At 52.9% G+C, this 23,750-nt stretch overlaps 1 protein-coding gene across 1 annotated transcript; it reads right to left on the bottom strand.

Annotated features, from left to right (window-relative positions):
* Nucleotides 1–3,466: 3,466 nt before the first annotated feature.
* On the bottom strand, nt 3,467–22,446 carry CPT1C (carnitine palmitoyltransferase 1C). The gene is given in 20 exon segments (XM_047711426.1): nt 3,467–3,780; nt 4,029–4,121; nt 4,261–4,374; nt 4,829–4,981; nt 5,625–5,759; nt 5,996–6,160; nt 6,444–6,560; nt 8,200–8,305; nt 8,895–9,077; nt 9,222–9,417; nt 9,961–10,045; nt 10,161–10,268; nt 10,502–10,579; nt 14,524–14,661; nt 14,752–14,853; nt 15,112–15,283; nt 17,275–17,411; nt 21,022–21,176; nt 21,287–21,364; nt 21,905–22,446. Coding segments are annotated over 18 exon segments (2,409 nt in total). The 5' UTR covers nt 21,163–21,176; nt 21,287–21,364; nt 21,905–22,446; the 3' UTR covers nt 3,467–3,594.
* Between the last annotated feature and the right edge of the window lie 1,304 nt (nt 22,447–23,750).

Genomic DNA, 23,750 nt, shown 5'->3' with positions numbered 1-23,750 from the left:
CCTGTTTGGCCAATAAAGGCACAGCCTTCTCTTAAGAAAAAAATGGAGATAAATTTGGATTAGAGAAAGTCGCAAAAGTGATGATGACGTGTCAATGTTGGTTCCTGAATTGTACCAAATGTCCCACTCTAGGGTTGGGGGGGTGGTGGATGGAGATAATGGGGGAGGCGAGCAAGGGGGTAGGGGGTATATGGGAACTCTCTGTGCCTTTCATCAATTTTTATGTGAACCTAAAACTGCTCTAAAAAATGAAGTCTATTTTATTATTATTTTTTTTAGTTGTAGATTAGAGAGAGCATGACCCCAAGTGGGGGGCGGGGCAGAGAGGGAGAGAATCTCAAGCCGACTCTGTGCTGAGCCACCGACTTTGGTGCAGGGCTCATTGCAGGGCTCAGTCTCACAAACCTGAGATCATGACCCCAGCCAAAACCAAGACTCAGATGTTCAACCGACTGAGGCACCCAGGCACCCCAATAAAGTCTATTTTTTAAAATGTAGTACAGGGACACCTGGCTGTCTCAGTCAGTAGAACATGGGACTTGTGATCTTGGGGTCATGGGTTCAGTTCCATCTTGCATGTGAAGCCTAATTAAAAAGAAAAAAAAATACAGATGGTTCCTGCACACCCTTTACTCACCTTCTAATGATAACCTCTTGCCTAACCATGGTACAGTGATCAAAACTCGGTACAGTGGGTTGAGTAATGACCTTTATATCAGTTTTCTTAGGCCGCCATCACAAAGTACCATAAACACAGTGGCTTAAACAACAGAATGAATTCTCTCACAGGAAGTGGGGATGGCTTGGTGGGAGATGAAACGGGATTGTGTTCATTGTCTGTTGCTGCATGACAAATTACCCCAAACTTAGAGGCTTAAAACACACATTGATTATCTCACAATTTCCATAGATCAGAAGTGCAGACAGAGTTCAGTTTGCTTCTCCACTTCGGGGGCATCTGACTGGCTCAGTCAGTGGAGCACGTGACTCTTAATCTCAGGATTATGAGTTTGAGCCTCTCGTTGGGTATAGAGATTACTTAAAAATAAAATCTTAAATAAATTTTTAAAAAAGATTCTCGGGGTGCCTGGGTGGCTTGGTGGGTTAAGCCGCTGCCTTCGGCTCGGGTCATGATCTCAGGGTCCTGGGATCGAGTCCCACATCTGCTCTCTGCTCAGCGGGGATCCTGCTTCCCTTCCTCTTTCTCTGCTTGCCTCTCTGCCTACTTGTGATCTCTCTCTGTCAAATAAATAAATAAAATCTTAAAAAAAAAGATTTTAAAAAAGATTCTCCACTTCAGGGTCTCCCCAGGGTAGAATTCACGTGCTGTCCAGGGCTGTGGTCTCATCAGAGACTCTACTGGGGGAAGAGCCGCTTCCAAGCTTCCTTAGATTGTTGGTGGAATCCATTTTCTTTTGACTGTATAGCTGAGGCCTCCAGAGCCTTCCTGGGTGTTGGCTGGTGGTGGCCTCAAGTAGAGGCCACCCACAGTTCTTTGGAAAGGAAGCTTTCTCAACATGGTTGCAAGCCAGCAAAGAGAATCTCTCACCCCATGGAGAGATTAAGGGGGTGACATGCCATTCCTTTTGCCATATACTGTTGATTCGAAGTAAGCCACAGATCTGCCCACACTCAAAGGGCTGACACAAAGGTGTGGACATGAAGAGGTAGCAGATCGTCGAGGGTCACCTCAGGGTGTGTCTCCTATAGGGATGGATTTGGAAATGGGATTTGGAAAGGGGATGAGGTTAGGGATATGGGGTTTAAGCTGACGTATTGGGAGTTTGCATTACTTTTTCTCCTGTTGCATACAAAGAAAACCCAAGACATAACAGCTGAAAACAACAAACATTTATTATCTCACAGTTTCTCCAAGTCAGGAGTCTGGCTCAGGATCTTACATGAGGTCACAGCAAAAAAGTCAGTTGGGCTGCTGTCATCTGCAGGGTTGACTGGGGAGGGAGACCTTCTTTCAAGATGGTTCCCTCACCGGTAGTTGGCAGGAGGCCTCAGAGCCTCACCACGTGGGCATCCCCACAGGCTGCTTGAGTGTTCCCACGACACGGCAGATGGCTTCCCACAGAGCAAGTGATTCCGAGAGAGAGTGAGAAGGAACCAGAAGTCTTTCATGTCACAGTTACTTCTACCATATTCTTTTACTTGGGGGAAAAGAGTCACTAGTTCCAGTCCACACTCAAGGGTGTGGGTGGCGGGGGTGGGGGGGAGGATGAAGGTCCACTTTGTGGAGGGAAGAGGGTCACAGCACTTGTCAAAAAAATTTTTTTAATTAAGTAAACTTGATCTCCAACACAGGGCTTGAAATCACGCCCCTGAGATCAAGAGTTGCAAACTCTACTGACTGAGCCGGCCAGGCGCCCTACTTGTCGACATTTTTCAGAATCACTAGAGTTAGTGGGTTAGATGTGGAGGTTGGGATGGTTGCAGTTAAGGTGTTCAGGATTTTAATGTGTTGTGGGGCTTGGGTTATTATGCTCGACTTGACAGAAAAAATGGGGCTTGGGGTCATAGAGTATGGGAATCATGGCAGTGGTGGGTTGGATCATTGGGGATTTGGTGTGGTTAGACGGGGTTGGTGTTGATATAACTACGGCTGAGCTGGTGGGGGTTGTAGGGGTAGTGGGGGTGCGATCAAGGAGTGCGCTGTTTAAAGTCATAACTATGGGTCAGGTTCAAGTTTGGGTTATGATGGGGATGGGATGGGAGTTTTAGTGGGGTGATGGGAGTTTGGGGTTGGTCATTTTCATGTTGGTCGTATGCTCTGAATTGTGGTTGAGTTTTTGGGTGTAGTGGGGTGTGGTGTTTTGGAGTTGTTGGTTGTTGGGGGCGTGGGGGGGGGAACATTAGGTAGTGCATTTCCTGGTTATGGGAGCTGAATCCCTCATCGAGGTAGAGGTTGAAATGGCTGGGGTTGGGGTTGAGTAATAAGAATCTTGAGTGGTTGGGCGCCTGGGTGGCTCAGTGGCTTAAGCCTCGGCCTTGATCTCAGGGTCCTGGGATCGAGTCCTGCCTCGGGCTCTCTGCTCGGTGGGAGTCTGCTTCCCCCCACCCTCTGCCTGCCTCTCTGCCTACTTGTGGTCTCTGTCTAAGAAATAAATAAAATCTTAAAAAAAAAAAAAAACGAATCTTGAGGGGTTCATTTGAGGGGTGTCAACTAGAGTGAGTGGAATGGTGTCGATTTTTACTTTTGGGGCAGGCAGTGGTACTGGGGCCGCAGGAACTGGACTAATGAGAGTTTGGGGGATTGTTTGGCTGAGGTGGGCCTTGGATGCTTGGCTTTGGTGTGCAATGGAATGGGCAGGGTTGGGGGTTGTAGCTGAAACTGATTGTAACTGAGAATTCAGGTTGGGCCTGGGGATGGAGGGGAATTCTTCTCCTTCTCCACCCTGATCCTCACCTCTCCCACCCCTGCCCAGCCCAACAGCACGGCAAACACCACAAGCCCAGCTTACGGATCTTTATTGGACCAGATGTGGGATTTTCCAAACCCAAACAGGCCACCTCTGTCCTGCACCAGCCCAGTTGTAGAGACCCTCTCCCTAGGTCTTGGGGAGACCAGCTCCCTGCAGGGAGGGGTCAAAAGTTGGTGGATTTTGTGGTTGCCTTGGAGCCCCTCCTGTGGCAGGGGAGAGAGCCACCCCTGTGCCCCGAGTCCTCCTCCGGTAACCCTCTGGATCTGGGCTTAGGACGCTGTCCCTCCTGGAAGAGGGAGGCTACGTCCAACAAGGCATCCTCAATGTGCTGTCCCAGTCGGTGGGAGTCCTGGAAGGAGAAATACATCATGTCCAGGAGAAGCTGGGAGAGGGGCTCCTCGGCGCTGGAAAACAGGAGGGCTAGTATCCCCGATGCCCCGGTCAGAGGGAGGAGGGGGCCGGGCTTCCTGGATCATAGGGGCAGCAGGGAGCTGGGATTCTAGACTGGTTGGTTGTAAGAGCGGAGAGAGTTAGGAGTCCAGTCCCCTGGCTCCTGAGGGAGGAGGGTCCAGGAGTGTGTGTTCAAGTCTGTCTCACCGTTTTTGTGCTAGATTTTTTGCTGGAGATGTGGAAGGTGATGGTGTCATCCCCCATGAAGATGTACGAAACGCCATAACCGTGGTCATCAGCCTGGAGAGGGACAAAGGGAGGGGAACCAACTAGCCTCCGAACTCCTCCTCCCCCACTAGGCAAGAGTGCAGACCCCCAGTGCCCTTCTCCCTCAGGGCCTAGGGTCCAGGGAGGTGGGATCAGGCCCAGATCCACTCACAGGCCCGAATCCACCACCAGAGGAAACGTAGTCAGGGTAATTGTGGACGTCAAACAGGTGGATTTGCTGAACAGGGATCTGGCTGGTGGCGAGCTGCCACTGCTCCGAGTGAACCTGAGGGGCAGAAGATGGGCAAGCCTGAGATAAAGACGGACAGACCCACCAGTCCACGCCCCCTTGGCTCAGCTCCATGCAGCTCTAGCCTTTTCTCACCTCTGAATCATCAAGTTTCTCCGCCCTTCCCCTCCCTGACACCTGCCCTTCCACTCCTTTTGGAACACACCTCTCAGCTTCTGCCTGATCCCGCCTTCTGCCTGATCCCGCCCTTTTCTCAGGTCTTCCAGACCACACCTCCTTTCACCCCGCCCCCCTGGCCACGCCTCCTCTTCTCCCTGACCACACCCCCCGTCCCCTCCCCTTCTCTTTTCCCCTTTTCCCTCTCTGCGCCCCCTACCGACTCTCTCCTGTAATACCCCCCCTTTTCCCACCTCACCCTCCTTGTCCTGAAGCACCCTTCTCCTCCCATGGTTCCCCTCTTCCATCTCTAACCCTTTCCCTGCACCCCAACCTGGTCCAGAAAGGGTGAGCGCAAATGGAGAAATTGGGACACGATGTAGAGCGCGAAGAGGTGGCGGTCAACTCCCTGTCCGCTCATCGCTGCCTTCAGCAGAGCCTGGTGCTTTTCCACCGCCAGGCGGAACAGAGCACGGCGCTGGGGTTCCTGTGGTCCCCCAGGGAGAGGTGACAGGTCATGGAAAGACAGGAAATGGGCTTACTGCTGGGGCTTGTCACATACCCGTGGCGTCAACCCAGCCTGCAAAATCCCAGCAAGGCAGAGATATCAATTCTACTTTACCAAGGGTAAACAGGCTCAGAGAGGGGAAGTCACTTGCCCAGGGTCACACAGCAAAGCAGAATCAGGTAGCTTCCCAGGTCTGTCTGATCTAGGGTCCCAACTCCTACCACTGACCAAAATAGGTAGGAGGAGAGGGAACAGAGGTACCCAGGGGGGTTCTGAGTAAAAAGGTTACATAGGGACTACATGGGAGGGTACCAACGGAAGCCACAAGGTCACCTAGAGGTTAAATAATCAAAGAGAGCTACATCGTGGAACCCAGAATCCCTGTTGGGTACTCCCCCAGTGCCCTGTGTGATCCCCATGAAAGCATATATCACACTCTGCTGAAATATCTCTGTCTCTCCCCACCAGTGAGTTCTTGGAGGTCAGAGACCAGGTCTGGTTCCTCTTTTGTCCTTAATGCCCATCATGCGGTCTGGTCCTCCGAAGGTACTCCAGAAATATTTGCAAATGTAGGAATGAGTGTATGGAAATGACCAAAGCCTCAAACGAGGTCTTCACCCACTGTTTTCTCTTTGTCCTCCATGGCTCTCACGAAGTTGCAGGCCTCCCTTGTACAAGACCGCACCGTCTCTGTCCGACCTTCCAGGAACAAGCGAGTCATAGTCGACTCATAAGTCAAGCAGAATTCACCCCTGTCCTGGGGGACAAGGGAGGAGCCTGTCAGCTGGTCTCTGGAAATCTTCACAGACTTGACCCACCTCTGTGTAGGCCTCCCGCCTCCTCCCACTCAGGGAATATGTGGTCAGGAGAGAGAAATCAAGATGGCGGACCCCTAAGGGCAATGACCGAGAAGAGTCATTAAAGGGACTGACAAGGCAGGCCCAGGGGAACCAAAGTCCTGGCAAGGGGCTGAGGCCGAGGGCCCCGACTGACCCGGAAGTGGGCCAGCTGCAAGGCCACCTGGGTGAAGCTGTCTGAAGAGAGATGGCAGCGTTTGATGAAGCTCTTGCCAAAGTGGGAGAAGGGGAAGACGTGGCAGTCAATGTTTCCAGACAAGGTCTTGGCTCCCCTCAGGGCTAGAGAGATGGACAGACGGATCTGCCAGAGGAAGAGGGAGGGAGGGATGGCTGGGGTTACAGATGGGGTAGGGTTAGAGCTGGGAGTGGGGCTGGAAGTGGAGGTGGGAATCGAGTCAGAGTAGGGGTGGAATGCAGAAAATGAGGACAGAGACGAACATGTCACTGAAGGTCTGGATTAAGGATGGGGGTCAGGGTGGGACTGGGGTCAGGGTTGGGGTTGAGTTTGGGGGTGGGGATGAGCTTCGAGTCAAAGCCAGGGGGGCTGGGGGACTTGGAGGAGAGCCCCCAAAGCCCGGTCTCACCTTTTCTGGAAGGTCCCAGTGCAGCCGCTGGGGCTGGGGCAGTGAGGGCTCAGGATGGCCCTTGCAGTGGCCATCTGCCGAGTAGCCCAGCTGAAAACATTCCGTGGCCAGAGTGAACTGTGTACAAACGGAGGCTGTCAGAGTCCTTTCCTCCCTCTGGGCTGAGAGCCATCTAACCAGGGACTTCTTTTCATAAGTCCCTCTGGGGGTTAGGGGATGGGAGGCAGTCCTTGGGAATCAGAAACCTCCAATGTTCACAGGTGGGTTCTCAGGGTCAAGTTGATTGAGAGCAGGACTAATACTAACACTCAGAGGGGGTTTACTGACCCTTTGCTTCTGACTGGTAGACAAAGAGCCATCAACAGCTGCCCCAGCCCTCCCAAGACACCCCACCCCCGCCACCCCCACTACCCCCACCAGGATCCTGAGACAGGAGAGGAAGAGCCCAGCACAGCATGGACCTCCAGAGGGGGCCGCCTCCATTCTGATTGTTAAATATATAAATTTTTTTAAGATTTTATTTATTTATTTGAGAGAGAGAGAGAGCACGAGCAGGGACAGAGGGAGAAGCAGACTCCCCTCAGAGCAGGGAGCCCGATGCAGGGCTCGATCCCAGGACCCTGGGATCATGACCTGAACTGAAGGCAGAGGCTTAAACCCACTGAGCCACCCAGGGGCCCCTTGTTTCAATATTATAAACCAGGAGTTGGGGCGCCTGGGTGGCTCAGTGGGTTAAAGCCTCTGCCTTCCGCTCAGGTCATGGTCCCAGGGTCCTGGGATCGAGCCCCACATCGGGCTCTCTGCCCGGTGGGGAGCCTGCTTCCTCCTCTCTCTCTCTGCCTGCCTCTCCGCCTACTTGTGATCTCTCTCTCTGTCAAATAAATAAATAAATAAAATCTTTAAAAAAAAACAACCAGGAGCACCTACCACCTGCCAGCCTTCTACTTAATTCTCATGGTAACTTAGGAAGAAGGGATTCACATCCCCATTGCAACATTAGAAACCTCAGAAGAACAGCTCACTTGGCGCCTAGGAGTTTCCAATGATCTATACCATATTCTATGTGACATCTCTTCTTTCAAAGTCGATGGGCTGAGACCATAATGTTGACAAGAAGGGTCTGAGGGGGGCGCCTGGGTGGCTCAGTGGGTTAAAGCCTCTGCCTTCGGCTCAGGTTATGATCCCAGGGTTCTGGGATCGAGCCCCGCGTTGGGCTCTCTGCTTCCTCATCTCTCTCTCTGCCTGCCTCTCTTCCTACTTGTGATCTCTGTCTGTCAAATAAATAAATAAAATCTTTAAAAAAAAAAAAGGGTCTGAGGGGTCTGAGGTTCAACTGAATTGACAGTTTCATTTACCAGTACCACCAAAGGGGGAAATACTCATTTGTGAAACAGTGCTTACTGGGGGCTGCTCTTACGAGCTGAAAAGGGCCTCCCTTCCCCTCATACATGCCAGATCCCACCCTGGGCCCCATCCAACACCCCATGTAACACTACGGAACAGCAGGAACCTGATAGGGCACAGACACCACCCCCTATGATTTACGGACTACATAAAATAGAGATGCTAAGGTTCTTAGGATTGGATGGGAACTTACAGATCAAAGAAAATCCAACCCTTTCAACCTGATGAAGGGAGAACTGAGGCTCCTGGTCCCATCTGAGCCTCTGTCCTCCCTCTGAGTATAACGCCCTGGAAAGGAAGGTCTTTGGAAGTGGGGCTGATGGTCCCCAGGGTGGGGGGCTGGCTCTCCTACCTCCCACATGTGTCCCGAGATGGGGCAGTCTGCCCACGAGTGCTCCACGCTGAGGCCCAGCTTCCCGTTGGAGAAGACAATCAGAGTGAAGGATTTGTCAAACCAGCTGCAGGGGGAGAACTCAAAGTGGTCACCAGGGACCCAAGAGGGAACTCAGGTGCTCGCGTTCTGTGGGACATAGGAGTGTCAGGGTGGATGGATTTTTCTGGAACCAGGGTTGATGTGGGGCTCTCTGAGAGGGTGGGGTCTCTACCAGGTGGTCTAGATGGTTTCTGGGCATGTCTAAGGTTTGTTAAATTGGAAGATTTTGGGGGGAACATGCCAAGAAAGGGTCAAGGCTCCCGAGTTGCTGAGAGGTTAGGGGGCCTCTTCTGGGAACCTCAGAAATCAGAGTGATGCCTGGGGTGCAGCTAGGTTGTTGACTGAGGATCTCTAGGTAGGAAGTCCCACGACTGAGGTCCTGAGTCTGGGATGCCTGGATGAAAATCAAAGGATTCTGTGGTTCTGAGCCTGAGGTCCCCGGGCTTGGGGTTCTGGCTTTGGGGTCTCTAGGTCTGCAGGTCCAGGTCTGGGGTTCAGTGGTCCTCAGATCTGGGGTCCAGGGTCTGCTTGTCTAGTGTCCAGAATCCTAGGTCTGGATACCAGGTTCTGGGGTCACTGGTTGGGGTGGGGTTCAACTCCAGGGGCTGACTCACCGGTCATGGCCCCTGCCAGCCAGGAGGGCACGGGCATAGGCGTCCAGTGAAGCTGCGGGGTCCTCCCTCGTGAGCCCCGCAGGCTCCGAGTCCAGTGATACAAAGAAAGCTGCTCCTTCCACGGCCTCCAACGCATCCTCGGCCTGGATCTTCAGGGAACTCCGCACCTGGGCCCACATATCCCTGGAGGGAGAGTGGGGGAAGACACGCGCCTGAGCCCAGGCCACCCCTGCACCCCGCCCAGCTTCCACCTGGTCCCCCACCTTGCCTTTCCCCAACCGCCAGAGGGTGCCTGGGCCTCCAGGTCCCCTGACCTCTTACTCTCACCTGGGTGCAGCGGTCAAGGCCGCCAGATGCTCCTCCTGGGGGCAAGCGGGGGAGGGGTCGTCCAGGATTCGCTGGAACTGCTGCTCCAAGGCCCGTGGGGAGAGCAGGCCGCTTGGGGAGTGGGTCCCCACACGGAAGAATCGGCCTCGGTGGAAGACAGCCACATGTCGGCTGTCCCGGAGGTGGCGGATGTGATCTGGGGGGAGTCGGGGGGACAGAAGGGCAGAGGGTAGGAAGGTCAGATACACTGCAAGAATAAGAACCATTTAGGGTGCCTGGGTGGCTCAGGCGGTTACGTGTCTGACTCTTGGTTTTGGCTCAGGGCATGATCTCCGGGCGGTGGGACCCAGCTGTTCCAGGCTCCCTGTTCAGCTGGGAGTCTGCTTGGGATCCTTGCCCTGCCCCTCCCCCCCCTCCTCTGCTCTTCCCCGTGCCACCCCGCGCATGCACACACTCTCTCCAAAATAAATTTTAAAAAAGGGTAAGAACCATTTATTAAGCCCATCCTGTATGGCTCGCACTGTTCTAAACACTCATTGAATCCTCCCGACCCTATGTACCCTTACTATCCCATTTTAGAGATAAGAAAACTGAGTCTCAGAGAGGGCTATAACCTACCCGAGATCACACAGCTAGGGAGCAACGGTGCTGGGATTCGAACCCAGGAGAACATGCGCTCAACCCTATACTGTATGTATACTGTATGCCTCAGTCAGTGAGAACGCCAGAGGAACCTCACCTTTTTGGAGGCCGGGAATGCGCGTGGTATTGAATATCTTCTCGTACTGGGCGGAGCACAAGGGCCGCATTCCCATCAGTAGAGTCTGCAAGAGACCATGGGCTCAGGAGGACGCGGCCTGCCAGGACCCACATGGCCACACAGCCACAGGACCACAGCCTCCGACCCCAGCCCGTGGGTCGGGGAGAGGGGGCTCTCACAGGCAGGATCTCCTGGCGGTTCAGCCGGTGGCGGTAGAGGAGGAGGGCATGGACGGCGTTCCCAGCACGAGCGGCCTGCACTGGTGTGGGAGTGACGTACAGGAAGTCCTGGGGGCCAGCCGAGGGGACAGCAAAATGCCTGGGATCAGGTCGGGCCCCTGCTCAGGGCACAGACCCCAAACACAGATGCTGACCCCAATAGGCGGCAAGATGGTGAATTAGACTCTGATTGGGGTCACTGACCCTAAACCCCACTTTTTACAGAGACATCCCAACCCTAGACCCATGGAGCTAAGAACTCAGCCCCTTCCCGGCTCCTAATCCCGTTCTCCCCCTCTCACCATCATGTAATAGTTACTGTTCACCATCAGCGAGTGCCGGGAGCGCAGGTACACGAATTCTTCCCACCAGTCACTGACCTAGGAGTGGGGCAGAGAGACGCAAGGCTGGGGCAGCTGTGGCCAAGGTCGGGGGGTGGGTCAGTGGGAGCGGCAAGATACCCCAGACTTTGCCTTGTCAAACAGGGGGGTGGAGCTCAATGAAGGAGGCCATCATGATCAGTAACTAGCAGTAACCTATCAGTCCAACAGTTGGGGAATCTGTTAGCTAACCCGTGCTACACTCACGTCCTAGAATATCATCAAGCTCTCCAAACAGATCAAGGTGCACCTACCTGGCTGCTGCGGAATGAGCGAGCACTGAGACAGCTGCTGACTAAAAAAAGCTAGGTGCATAGTAAGATCTGTGAAATGATCTCATGTAAGATTTTACTTATTTTTTTTTTAAAGATTTTAAAATGTATTTATTTGACAGAGAGAGAGTGTGCACAAGCAGTGGCAGCCAGCAGGCAGCAGGGGAGGAAGAAGCAGGCTCCCCACTGGGCAGACAGCATGACCCGGGGCTCAATCCCAGGACCCCAGTCATGACCTGAGCCGAAGGCAGATGCTTAACTGACAGAGCCAGCCAGGCGCCCCACAAATGAGATTTTTAAAAAATACCACCGAGACCGAAGTATCCATCAACAGATGAATGGATAACGAGTGTGGTCAATCCATACATAGAATGGGTTGGGTTTTTTTTTTTAAGATTTTATTTATTTATTTGACAGAGAGAGAGGTTACAAGTAGGCAGACAGAGACAGAGAGGGGAAGCAGGCTCCCCGCTGAGTGGAGAGCCCGACGCAGGCCTCGATCCCTGAGATCATGACCCAAGCCGGAGGCAGAGGCCTAACCCACTGAGCCACCCAGGCGCCCTAGAGTGGGTTTTTTAAAAAAAAAGATTTTATTTTTAAGTCCTTTCTACACCCAATCTGGGACCCAAACTCACAACCCTGAGATCAAGAGTCACATGGTCCACCGACTGAGCCAACCGGTGCCCCTGAGATGGAATGTTCATATAAAAAGGAATGACAATGGGGCACCTGGGTGGCTCAGATAAGTGTCTGCCTGTGCCTCAGGCCATGATCTCCGGGTCCTGGAATCGAGTCCCACGTCGGGCTCTCCGCTCCGCAGAAAGTCTGCTTCTCCCTCTGACCCTCCCACCCACTTGTTCTCTCTCTCTCTCTCTGTCTCTCTCTCTCTCTCTCAGATAAATAAATAACAAACTTAAATAAAAATAAATAAAAAGGAATGGATACCTGATGTGCACTATGACATGGGTGGACCCTGAAAACATCAGTCCAGGTGAAATGAATCAGACAGAAAAGGACAAATCATGTATGATCCTACTTACACGAAAAATCTAAAACAGACAGATTCCTAGAGGTAGTAAGTAGACTAAAGGTTACCTGGCACTCTGGGGAAGTGGGAATGGGGATGTGTACAGAGTTTCTCTTTGGGATGTTGAAAAAGTTCTGGAAATAGATTGTCCTGATGGTTCCACGACATTGCAGATGTACTTAATACCACCGAACTGCATACTTAAAAATGGTTAAAATGGTAAATTTTGTATTTTGTCCATTTTACCACAATAAAATTATATATGTTACATATATTTTATATCATTTATTTAATATGTTTCTGTAAGTTATATAACATATAATTACATTATATATTATATATAATGTTATTATATATAATAATGTTATTAAGTTATATAATATATAATTACATCATATATTATATAACTTAAAATTACACATAATTAGGGGCACCTGGGTGGCTCAGGGGGTTAACCTCTGCCTTGGTTCAGGTCATGATCTCAGGGTCCTGGGATCGAGCCCTACATCAGGCTCTCTGCTCAGCAGGGAGCTTGCTTCCCCTCTCTCCCTGCCTGCCTCTCTGCCTACTTGTGATCTATGTATGTCAAATAAATACATAAAATCTTTAAAAAAATTATACACAATTATATAAATAAAATTTATATTATATATAAATACACATTATATATATAATACACATATTATATAAATAAAATTATATAACATGAGTCAAAAAATAGTTAAAAAGTCTGATAAGATAGCACCGTGTCAGACTTTAGTTGGCCTTGTTTTTTTTTGTTTTCTTTGTTGTATTTAAGATAATGGGGTATGTTATAATGGGCAGTGCCTTAGAGATACAACGAAATATATACTGTGTGTGTGTGTGTGTGTGTGTGTGTGTGTCTGTCCATCTGAACACACATGAGCATATGTACTGACACAGAACCTGGCCCAAACAGCTTGAAGGGAAAAAGTGTAAAAATTAAGGTCTGGCTTTCCTCCTACCCCTCAGACATGACTCAGTCCCCTCCTGGAGTTTGTCTGACTGACCTTTCCATGCCACTGCCCCTTGGGGAACAATGTTTCAATTTCCCTCTGCCCATGAAGGTTCCGTTTGCTGTCACCCAGGCCTCTTTCCTGAGCCCTCACTCAGGGGTCGGGCTGCCCCAGGGCATCTCCCCACCACCCTCCAGGCACTCCCATGGAGCTCAGTGGCTTCACCTAAAAGCTGCTCCCCTTCTCCCCATCTCAGGGAGAGCCCCAGGGGAGGGCCCGTGGGTGCCATCCTCGCCATCTCCCCACCCCCAGCTTGGCAGTCCCAGGGCCCTCCCCTCCTGCCTTTGACTCTGCCTCATCCCCCTCTCAGGCCTTGTCCTCTCCCCCTAACACACTCTCCAGCCCCCCCATGCTCCAGTGTCTTCCCTCCAGTCTTTCCCCGACAGCAGAGGTGATCCTGATCCACCCCTGTGCAGAATCCTCCCATGGCTCCTTGGCACCCCCTAGAAAAAGTCCCAGGTCCTCAGCTGGAGTTCAGGCCTCTCCCCACCACTCCGCCGTGAGGATCATCCTTCAACCCTTTGTTTCAACCAGAGGAAAGCTCTCCTGGTTCCCAGCCCTTGCCCTGCAATCTCCTTACTTCCTCAGCTCTCTCTGCTCAGCCCTTTCCCTCCTACAGACCAACTTGACAGATTCGAGTTCTGTCCAGTCCTCAGGGCTCAGCCTGGAACCCTAATCCTCTCAGCCAGTGGTGGTGTCCCCAGACCACCCCATCCCTCAACACTCACACCACCCAGTGTGTCCTTCACTGCTACCTCCACCTCATCCCACGCTGACCGCGGCTATTTATGACTTCCCACAGAAAAGGAGACCCATAACCCCTGATTTGGTAAACTGCTGTCTTGTTCTGTGCCTCAGTTTCCCAAGAAACTCAAGTCAGAGTACTACCAAAAGCCTACTAGCTCCTCAACTCAGAATAGAAACCCATCTGGGGGAGGTGCCCTCATGCAGAAGGAGCTGGTAAAACAAGAACATCTCTGGGGGCGGGGGCTCAAAATGTTTTTTGCCTCCTTCCAAGGGAGAGCTGAAATGTTGGGTAAGTCCTGGAATTGCGGTTCCAGTCCTGGAGGGTTGGGGGCGGGGCTGTGGATGTGGGCAGTCTCTGGAGGCGGGGCTGAGATTATTGAAGTCAGACTCAGAACGTCGGAGCATGGGGTGGGGAGGCTCAAAATGTTGGCCCATGATGGATGGGGTTCAGAATATTGGAGAGTGGGGCGCCTGGGTGGCTCAGTGGGTTAAAGCCTCTGCCTTCGGCTCAGGTCATGATCCCAGGGTCCTGGGATCGAGCCCCGCATCGGGCTCTCTGCTCGGCAAGGAGCCTGTTTCCTCCTCCCTCTCTCTCTACCTCTCTGCCTACTTGTGATCTCTCTCTGTCAAATAAAATAAAATCTTAAAAAAAAATATTGGAGAGTAAGAGCAGCATGGTGTAGCATCTCGGGCTGGGTTTAAACCATAGGAGTGGGGGGGCGGGGCTCAGAGTATAGAACATGGGGCGGGGTGTGGGCGGGGTGTGGGCGGGGTGTGGGCGGGGTGTGGGAGGGGAGGGGCCTAGACCTACAGGTGCTTAAGGATCCCTCAGAACCTTGCTGATGCGAGTCTGGGACTCACGTAATTGGACGCCCACCAGGACTTGAGCTGCAGGTACCATTGCAGCAGCGATGCCTGCAGCCGCAAGAATTCCTGCGCAAGGACGGACGTCCAGTCGAAGTCCTCATCGGAGAGGATGGGCCGGACAGATTCCAGGTACTGAGCGGCAAGAAGAGGGTAGGTCATGCCCCCTGCCCGCCCCCGCCCGCCCCAGCCCTTCCCAGGTGGAGGTCCCCCAGGCAGACCCACCTTGCGCACAGTGTCCTGCACGGAGGGCACGGGCTGGCGTGGCAGGGAGCGCTGGTAACTGAAAAGCATTGTTTTGCGGCCGGAGAAGATGCGGACCAGGGCCTGGAGGGAAACGGGAATTAGTGGGTCATTACACCCCTCACTAGGGTGGGAGACCAGGTTTGGGGGTGGTGTGGCAACCTACAGAGAGAATGGAATAGAGACCCAGAGGAAGTGGGGGGACAGAAGCTCAGGAGGAGGAATAGAGAGACCAGAGAGAGGTGGACAGGGTCCCAGAAAGGTGGGGACAGAGACCAGAGAGGAGACAGAGAAGTGGGTCCCCGGAGGGCCTAAGCAGGGAGGGCTCTGCCCCTCACATACCAGCCAGGTCTTAGTGGGTGAGGACATGGCTCCGTGGGGTTCAAGGAGCCAGCCATGGTAGGACAGAAGCAGCCTCAGGGCCACGTGAAGCGTAAAGATCAGGGCTCCCCACAAGCACGAAGCAAACAGCGCAGCTGCCAGGACTCCCCGAAGCCTGTGGTGCTGCCCACCCCTGGGGGAGTGAGAGAGAGAAGGGGCCTGGGTTTCCCAGCCCCTCAGCCTCGGACTGCTCCTCCCCTCCAACCCCACCCAGCCCTTGCTTTCCCGAACAATGACACCAAAGCTCCTGAAATCACTTCCCATGGAAACTGATAGGTACTTAGTAAGTGGGAGCTGGTATTTTTTTTGTTTTGTTTTTGTTTTGTTTTTTGTTTTTTTTTAATTTTTTCTGGAAGATACTTGACAGTGAGATTTTTTTTTTTTAAGATTTTATTTATTTATTTGACAGAGATCACAAGTAGGCAGAGAGGAAGGCAGAGAGAGGAAGGGAAGCAGGCACCCTGCTGAGCAGAAAGCCCGATGTGGGGCTTGATCCCAGGACCCTGAGATCATGACCTGAGACGAAGGCAGAGGCCTTAACCCACTGAGCCACCCAGGCGCCCCTGGTATTTTTTTTTTTTTGGAGGGACACACACTTGGGGTGCCTGGATAGCTCAGTCAGTTAAGCGGCTGCCTTCAGCTCCCGCCATGACCCCAGGGTCCTGGGATGGAGCCACACCTCAGGCTCCCTGCTCAGTAGGAAGTTTGCTTCTCCCTCTCCCTCTGGTCTGCCTCCCACTTACGTGCTCTCTCTTTCCCCCTCTCTCAAATAAATAAAATCTTAGAAGGAGAAGGAGAAGAAGAAGGAGGAGGGGGAGAAGGAGGGGGAGGGAGAAGAAGAGGGGGAGGAGGACGAGGAGAAGAAGAAGAAGAAGGGACACACTTCTCTCTCCCAGCATCAAATTATACTTTAAGATTTTTCTTTTTTTAAGATTTTTTTTTTTTTTTTTTTTATTTAAAGGAGAGAGAGTATGCACCCACAGGTAGGGGGAGGAGCAGAGGCTGAGAGAGAACCAGACTCCCTGCTGAGCAGGGAGATCAAATTATACTTTAAAGCAATGGTTCTCAAAGTGTGGCCCTTGGCCAAGCAGCATCTGCAGGGCCTGGAAGCTGGTTGGAAATGCAAATCCCCGACCCCACCTAGACCTACTAGGACAGACTCTCTGGGGCTGCCCCCGCCATCAGTGTTTGAACAAGCCTCCCAGGTGGTTCCAACACACACTCAGGAAACACTGACCTGCGGATCGGAAACTATCGCAGATCAGCAAGTTTGCAAAGCGGCATCAGATGCGCGAGCAAGGCCCACCTGGAGGACTTGGAGCCCTTACTTCCCCTCTGTAGACGGGGTAAATCTAGACTTCCCGGAAATTCCTACCTCTGATCCTGGGTCTGCCCTTTGGGACTGTCTGTACAAAACTGGAACCTTCGTCCCCAGGAGGACCAAGCCAAGAATTAGAACCATTAGAACCTGTCAGTTCCCCTGCACCTGGGTTCCAAATCTTTTCCCAAAATGACAATTACAATAACACAAGCACTCCTGTTTATAACCTCCTGGCACTGTACTGAATGGATCACGTGCATGCTTTTTGTAAAGGAATTTATTTGTTTATTTATGTACGTAGGCTCCATGCTCAACATGGGGCTTGAACTCACGACCCTGAGATCAAGTGTCTCATGCTCCACCAATTGAGCCAGCCGGGTGCCCCCCCAAAATGGGCATCCTTTTGTTTCATTCTCCCAACCACCATGGGAACCAGTTATCATTACCTGCATTTTATAAATGAAGACTGACAAGAGAATAACATCTCTTACGTAAGACTACAAAACTGGAGCACTGCAGAACTCCAACTTTTGTCAGTACATAAATAACCATATCTGGACATTTTCTAGCTTGTCAGTGTCCCTCTTAGCAAGAAAGGGAGGAAATCACCTCCATTTTACTCATGCCATACCTTTATTAATCTGACCCAAAGTAAATCTCAGAGGTTCTTTTCTTTTTATTTATGTATTTGTTTATTTGTTTTTGAGGTTACTTTTCTTTAGCACGCATTCCACGCTGAGAGAGAAACTCACTGGGTGGAGGGAGAAGAATTAGGGATACTAGGCTCAGATGGGGGAGCTTACCAGTCTGGCAGCAACTCTTGATCTTTCCATCAGTCTAGAGAAGGATCCAGCTGGAGGAACCAGGCGAGCTGGATTGCACTGAAGAGGAAGAGCCAGCTGAGGGGGCTGGCAGGGAACACACCCGTGAGAAAGTCATTCTGTGGGGAGGAAAGGGCACCCGTTCAATCAATGATCCCTCCTCTGAGCAACATTCTTAGATACTGTCAGAGCACCAAGCGTTGTGCTGAGCCCGAGCGATGTGTTCAAGACCCAGGGGAAACCAGACAGATCTGGGTCCTGCCCTCAGGGAAGTGAGTCAGAATGAAGTGAGCGCTAAGGGACATAAGGCACAGAAGCCCTGCAGAGGCGAGTTGCTCAAATTGAAGAAATCAGGGAGGGTTCCCTGGAGGAGGTTACTCTCAGCCAAAATGATCCCCCTATGCCACAGGGTCTGGAGCTCGGTAGGCCTTCTAGAACTACATGACCATGGGATGAATGAAAGTCCTGGGGTACTAACCAGACTCCCAGGGAAGTGTCATGGAGATAATTAACGCTTAACCAAGTCTGACGACCAAGCACCATCATTGTTCTAAGCACCACCTACAAGAATGAACTCTGAAAATCCCCCCAGCAACCCTGTGAGGTGGTACTTAAGTGACCTCATTTTACAAAGAAAACACTTAGGTCCAAGGTCACGCAGAGAGTATGATAAGAGCTACTGTTAGTGGGGGTACTGGCATCAGGGCTCAAGAAATCGAGTTCTCTCTTTTCCCCACATTTAGCCAACAGAAAAGCCTCAGGGTTCATGGATGAGAGCTTGGGCTCTGTCACTAACAAGCTAAGTGACCTCAAGCAAGTGGCTTCCCCTCTCTGTCTCAGTTTTCTCATCTCTAGAATGGGAACAATCCCAGTAGGGGGCTCACAGGGCTGTCACGAGTGTGGGATGAGAAAATGTCCTTCAGCAAATGCTGATCACAGTCCTACAGCAGTGATGAGACAGCAAGAGTCCTGCTGTCCTGGGGGACAGAGACAACAGCTACCCAAGAAAAGGACTTAAGGTAGTGTGACAGAAGGCAGTAGAATATGGAGAAAAATAAAGCCAAGGAGGCTGCGGGGGCGGGGGAAACTGCATAGCTCAGAGCCAGGCACACAGTAGGTACTCAATCAACATGATTACCATGACCCGTTCTGTTGCTACTCTGCCTCTCCTTGAGGATTTATTCACTTGACGATGTTTCTTTGGTTCGGCCAGAAAAGCTTTTATGCAAACGTGGTGATTTCATTGTTTATGATTCCTTTTTTTTTTTTTTTTAAAGATTTCTTATTTTAATTTATTTATTTGACAGGCAGAGATCACAAGTAGGCAGAGAGGCAGGCAGGGAGAGGGAGAAGCAGGCTCCCCACTGAGCAGAGAGCCCGATGTGGGGCTCGATCCCAGGACCCTGGGATCATGACCTGAGCCAAAGGCAGAAGCTTTAACCCAAGGAGCCACTGAGGCGCCCCTATATTCCTTTTTAAGAGCAGCTATAGGTTCCTTTATCTGCTGCTCTGAATTGTGGTAGAACAGGGGCTTCATAATAAGGGGAAATGTCTCCCGAGCACTTCCCAAGGACCAGGGGCATCAATAAATCATGTCATTGCTCCGCTGCTCAGTAAGGTAGCAGTAAATATCACTATGCCCATTGCACGGGTAAAAAAAAAAAAAAAACTGAGAAGACGAGAGTTTTGAAGAACTTGTCCAAAGCCATGGAGGGGCCACTGTGAATCCCCTCAAATCATCCAGAGGGTCTCGGGACCCTAATGCGACAGATACAAAGCAAGGTGTCATGTCCCACGTGCTTTGGGAAACCATCTCGGGAGTCACTCTGATCTCCTGCTGATGAACAACCCACACGGACGCTGTCCCACATGCTTGGCCCAAATGACCCACTGCACGTGGCACAGGTCATTATTACAATAATCAATTAATACTAATAAAGGAGTCTGGGGGGACACAAAACTAGGGGTCCGAATAGTCAACAATGCAGCACCAGTCAAAATCCACCCACAAGCCTAGAAATTGGAACAGTGGTTGCCTTGAGTGGGGGGCGTGCACCAGGAAAGGGCTCAAAGGAACATTCTAGAATGGCCTGTCTTGTTAGGAAGTTGGTTACACAGCTGTTGTCAAAATTCAAGGGCTATGGGGGTGCCTGGGTGGCTCAGTGGGTTAAGCCTCTGCCTTCAGCTCAGGTTGTGATTTCAGGGTCCTGGGATCAAGCCCCACATCGGGCTCTCTGCTCAGCCGGGAGCCTGCTTCCTCCTCTCTCTCTCTCTGCCTGCCTCTCTCTCTACTTGTGATCTCTATCAAATAAATAAATAAAATCTTTAATAAAATAAAATAAAATCTTAATAACAACAACAAAAGCTCTTTGGATGGTCTGGGGTAGGGGCTTTTTTATCCACTAGAACAGATATCTCTCTATTTTAACAACTTCATCAGGCTATAGAGGTCCCATCCAGCCTGCCAAACGTCTCTGCTTCAGGAGATTCTCCAGGCCCGGCCACCCCCTCATTTAGTGACAACGCCCCCAGCCTCCCTCTCCAGCCGGCTCTACTGTTCTTCCCTGTTCTTGCGGCGCACAAGTCACGTGATCTGACATACTCCCCATCTTGCTTATCTCTCTCCCCTTATTGCCTTCTCCTCCAACTAACTCTGAAGTTCCACGAGGGCAGGATCTGTCTTGCTCCCTGTCATGTCCCAGTGTCCCAAAGCAGTGACAGACCCTTAATAAGTGTTCCATAGATATCTGATTAATGAATTGAGAACCAATATTATCAAAAGCTAACACTTCCTCCGCACCTGACACAGGCCAGGTGCTTAAGTGTAAGAATTCACTTAAACTTGCGACTGTCCTGTGGGGGGGGTGTTATCATCGCCCCCTTTTGACATGTGGGGAAACTGAGGCTTGGAGAGGTACCCTTGCCCAAGGTCACACAGCTGGTAAGTGGCTGAGCCGTGATGCAAAGTCAGGCTTGGCCAACCCCCACAGGTGTTTAAGACTCGTGTTCACAGACAGGACATGGACCACCAGGGGGACTCTGGATGCTCTAGAACTGGGGGGACCCTGGGGGCAGGCATGGGCTCTGGTTAGATGTTGGGCATGGCATTCTAAAGCAAGGGCAACGAGCCCAGACAGGACAGCAGGGTCTGTAGTGATAGAGTAATGTGGATATAGACATTGGAGGTTCACGTCTGGGAACCAGAGGGAAGTGCACTGCTACTGGAGACGTTGTACTGGGGATTCAGAATGCAAGGGCAAGGAGATGGCCCCCAGACCCAGGGACAAGAGCTAGTGGGAAGAAGGGCCCTTCAGGACTGGGCAGCGGGCTCACCAAGATCTTGATCAGGTCACAGTGTTCAGAAATGAGCACCCAGTTTAGAACCTGGAGATGAAAGGGGAAGCTGAGGGGAGCACCATGGGGTATGCGGTATGAATTCTAGAAATTGGGTGGAAGCTGGGTTGGGGTGTGTGAGGAAAAGGGGAAGTGGTCCAGGAAGTGGTTGTTAAGAGGTGAATAGAGGTTCCTAGTAGGTGAGGTTGAGGGTCCCAAGTGAGCCTTAGAGAACCCAGAAATGGCTATTAAGGGGTTCTAAAAGTCCACAGCAAATTCCCAGAAGGGGGAGATAGGATCCCATTAGTGGAACCACCAAGATGCTGGAGGTGCGCCTCGCTCACCCCAGAACCTAACTGGATTCCTGGAAGGAAACCAAGCCGTGGCCCTCCTCACCCAGAAGCGGGCGAGGTGCCTTTTCCAGGAGCGCAGTCCGGAGAGGTAGATCTCCTGCAACACGGGGGCACTGAGCTCCACTTCGGCCCCGTCCGAGGTCATCGAGGGTCGGAAGCCCACAGCCTGGTGCGCTTCAGCCATGTCTCGCTAGAGCCCTGGGAGGTGGACAGAGGGTCATTCTCCATGTCCCCAGCCTCAGACCCAGGAGTCCGGGTCCCCAACTCCCTCCTCCTTACAGACCCAGGAATACAGGACGGCGGCTCACCCTTTCTTAACCACCTAAGGGGTCTTGAAGGACTTGGCCAGACACCTCCGGTGTTGGAGGGACGTCAACTGGGGACCTCTGTGAACGCATAGAGAGCCAGGAGGAACAATTCGCGTTAATCCCTTTTGCGGTTCTGCTGAGAACGAGGTGCAAGGCAGTGCGCCCCTCCCCATGAAGGACTTTCAAGATTCAGGGTTGGGGGCGGGAAACCGGTCCAGGGTTGAGTTGCGGGGTCTAGAGAAAAACATCAGTCCGAGGACCCATTTGAAATGAACACCTGCCAGACGTTGGCACGGTCCCGCCCCATTTCCGCTTCCCATGCCGGGGCGAGGAGGGGGGATGGGGTGGGGTGGGGAGTGGCGGGGGAGGAGCGGGGGCGGGTGGCGGGTGGGGAATGTCTATAAATTCGTCCGCTCTAGGGCGGCCCCCTCCCCCCCCGCGCTGGGGACTGGAGGGGCTGGGGTAGGAAGCACCCTACTGCGCATGCCTCACAGCCAGGGATGCTGAGGCTGTGAGCGGCTTCGAGCTTCGAGGACGGGTGATGGAGACGCCCGCGCGCCCAACACAAGCCACAGGCCTCCAGGGCCCCGTAGGAGCTCGGGCCCCTCCGATACTTACCACGCTGAGTCAGAGGTCCGCGGATCCGATCCTGGAGACCCAGCCCGAGCACAGCCCCCCACCCTCGATTTAGAGTGCCAGACCCAAGTCTCCCACTTGCATATGTCCAATCCCAGTGCGACTAGTTCCACGACTTGGTCGTCGGGTCTCCGGAGCTTCTGGTCTCGCCCCCAATTATCCAATATCCAGGAACCCGGGTTTCTGCTCGCGTGCGCCTTGCGGGTATTCCAGTCTCTGGCTTTATCCCCGCCCCCTTCTAACCCTCTGCGTTCTATCCCCGCCCCCTCGAATCCCAGCGTCCATCCTCTCGCTCCGTTCTAGCCCTAGTCCTCAGTCGTTTTCTACTCCGCCGGATTTCTCCACCGTTGGCTTCCCGGGTTCTAGCAGCTCCTCTCCAAACCCCAGGTTCTTGGGCTTCCCACTCCGCCTTGTTCTCACTCTCCTTCCTCTCTGCAAAACGAGGCTCAACTTGGAACTCATAGCCCACATTTGGGCACACGTAAAGTCACGCGCGTGGGTATCGAGCCAGAACGAATCAAAGTTCTACCAACCCGAGGAGGGAGGGCTGTTCTGTGGGTTCGGTCAGCCCCCGGGACCGCCCACAGAAAACGCAGCTGCGCGGACTTAGTGGTGCGAAGGAGAAGCTACAGCGGGTTGGATTCAGTTAGACAGGCAGAGGGACTTCCGTGTGGGAAAAGGTGCATGGATAAAGGGAAAGATTATGTTAGAGGACTGGGCTCTGACTGGGAGGCCGGAACGGGCATAGACAAGCAGAGGCTGAAGGAGGAAACTCGTTTTATTAGGCTCCGGGACTCTACGGGTATTCTTTGTACATGCTAGTCCGGTGTGCCCCTGGGTCCAGCCCAGTCACAGCGCGGGGGAGAGTTTTTGAGTGAGGCCAGGAGATGGAGTTAGGGGAAAAAGAAACCTGGGGTCGTGGCCCCAATACCGAGATGGGTAAGCCGAGGCCAGGGGAGGGCCAGGGACGTGCCAAACGTCACGCAGCACGCTGGGCGCTGCGCTGGCCTCTTTTCTTCAGCCAGGGTCCTGGAGACGGAGCAGGGCTCGGCCTCGCGCCGACGGCGGCGCCCGTAGCTGTGGGGGTCCTGGGGCTCGCGGCCGGCCTTCCCTGAGAGCTCCTTGGTGGAGGCGGAGCTGAGCCAGTAGATCATCTCTGGCAGGCGGTGGGTCTGGCATGTGACCCAGGGAACAGAAGCGCCTGCGGTGCTGGGCGACGCGGTGCTGGGCGACCTGGTGCTGGGGCTGCCTGGGGAGGGAGCAGGGGAGAAGGCCGCGTTCAAACAGAATCTTCTCGAGGAAGGGGTGTAGGTGGGGTCGGGGACCGCAGAACTTCCGCGGAACCGCAGAGGCGCGTTACAGCTCATCATTCCCCCCACGCAGAAATCAGTGGCCCTGAAGGGGGCGCGCGTCTTCGCCGTGTCATTCCCGCCCTGTCCCCGCTGCCGGCCCCGCCTTGCTCACCTGCCCCACGGGGTCCCGGTCCCCCAGGACCGTGGAGGGAGAAGCAACAAAAGGATGTGGGGGGTCATCGTGGGGCGGGGCCGGGAGTGGTCCTTGAAACCCATGCGCGAAGCGGCCCCTCCGGGGTGCGGCTCCGCCCTCTTCTCGAGTCGGAGAGTTCCCTGGAGGCCCCCTTGGGCTCCAGGAATCACGGCCAGTCCCCACTACCCACGCGGGGAAAAATGAGGCCTAGACGAGGAGGCCACACCACACCAGAAGGGCAAGCTTAGAACCCGGATTCCCACGTCCTACTCGGCCTCCGAGCCCCGGCGGGCGCGGTTACACCGCAGAGCTATAACCCTGGGAGGCCTCCGGAGAGGGACCC

This window comes from Lutra lutra, chromosome 17, assembly GCF_902655055.1.
Source record: "Lutra lutra chromosome 17, mLutLut1.2, whole genome shotgun sequence".
In the NCBI taxonomy this organism is placed as follows: Eukaryota; Metazoa; Chordata; class Mammalia; order Carnivora; family Mustelidae; genus Lutra; species Lutra lutra.
This window is presented reverse-complemented; position numbering and strand designations above follow the sequence as displayed.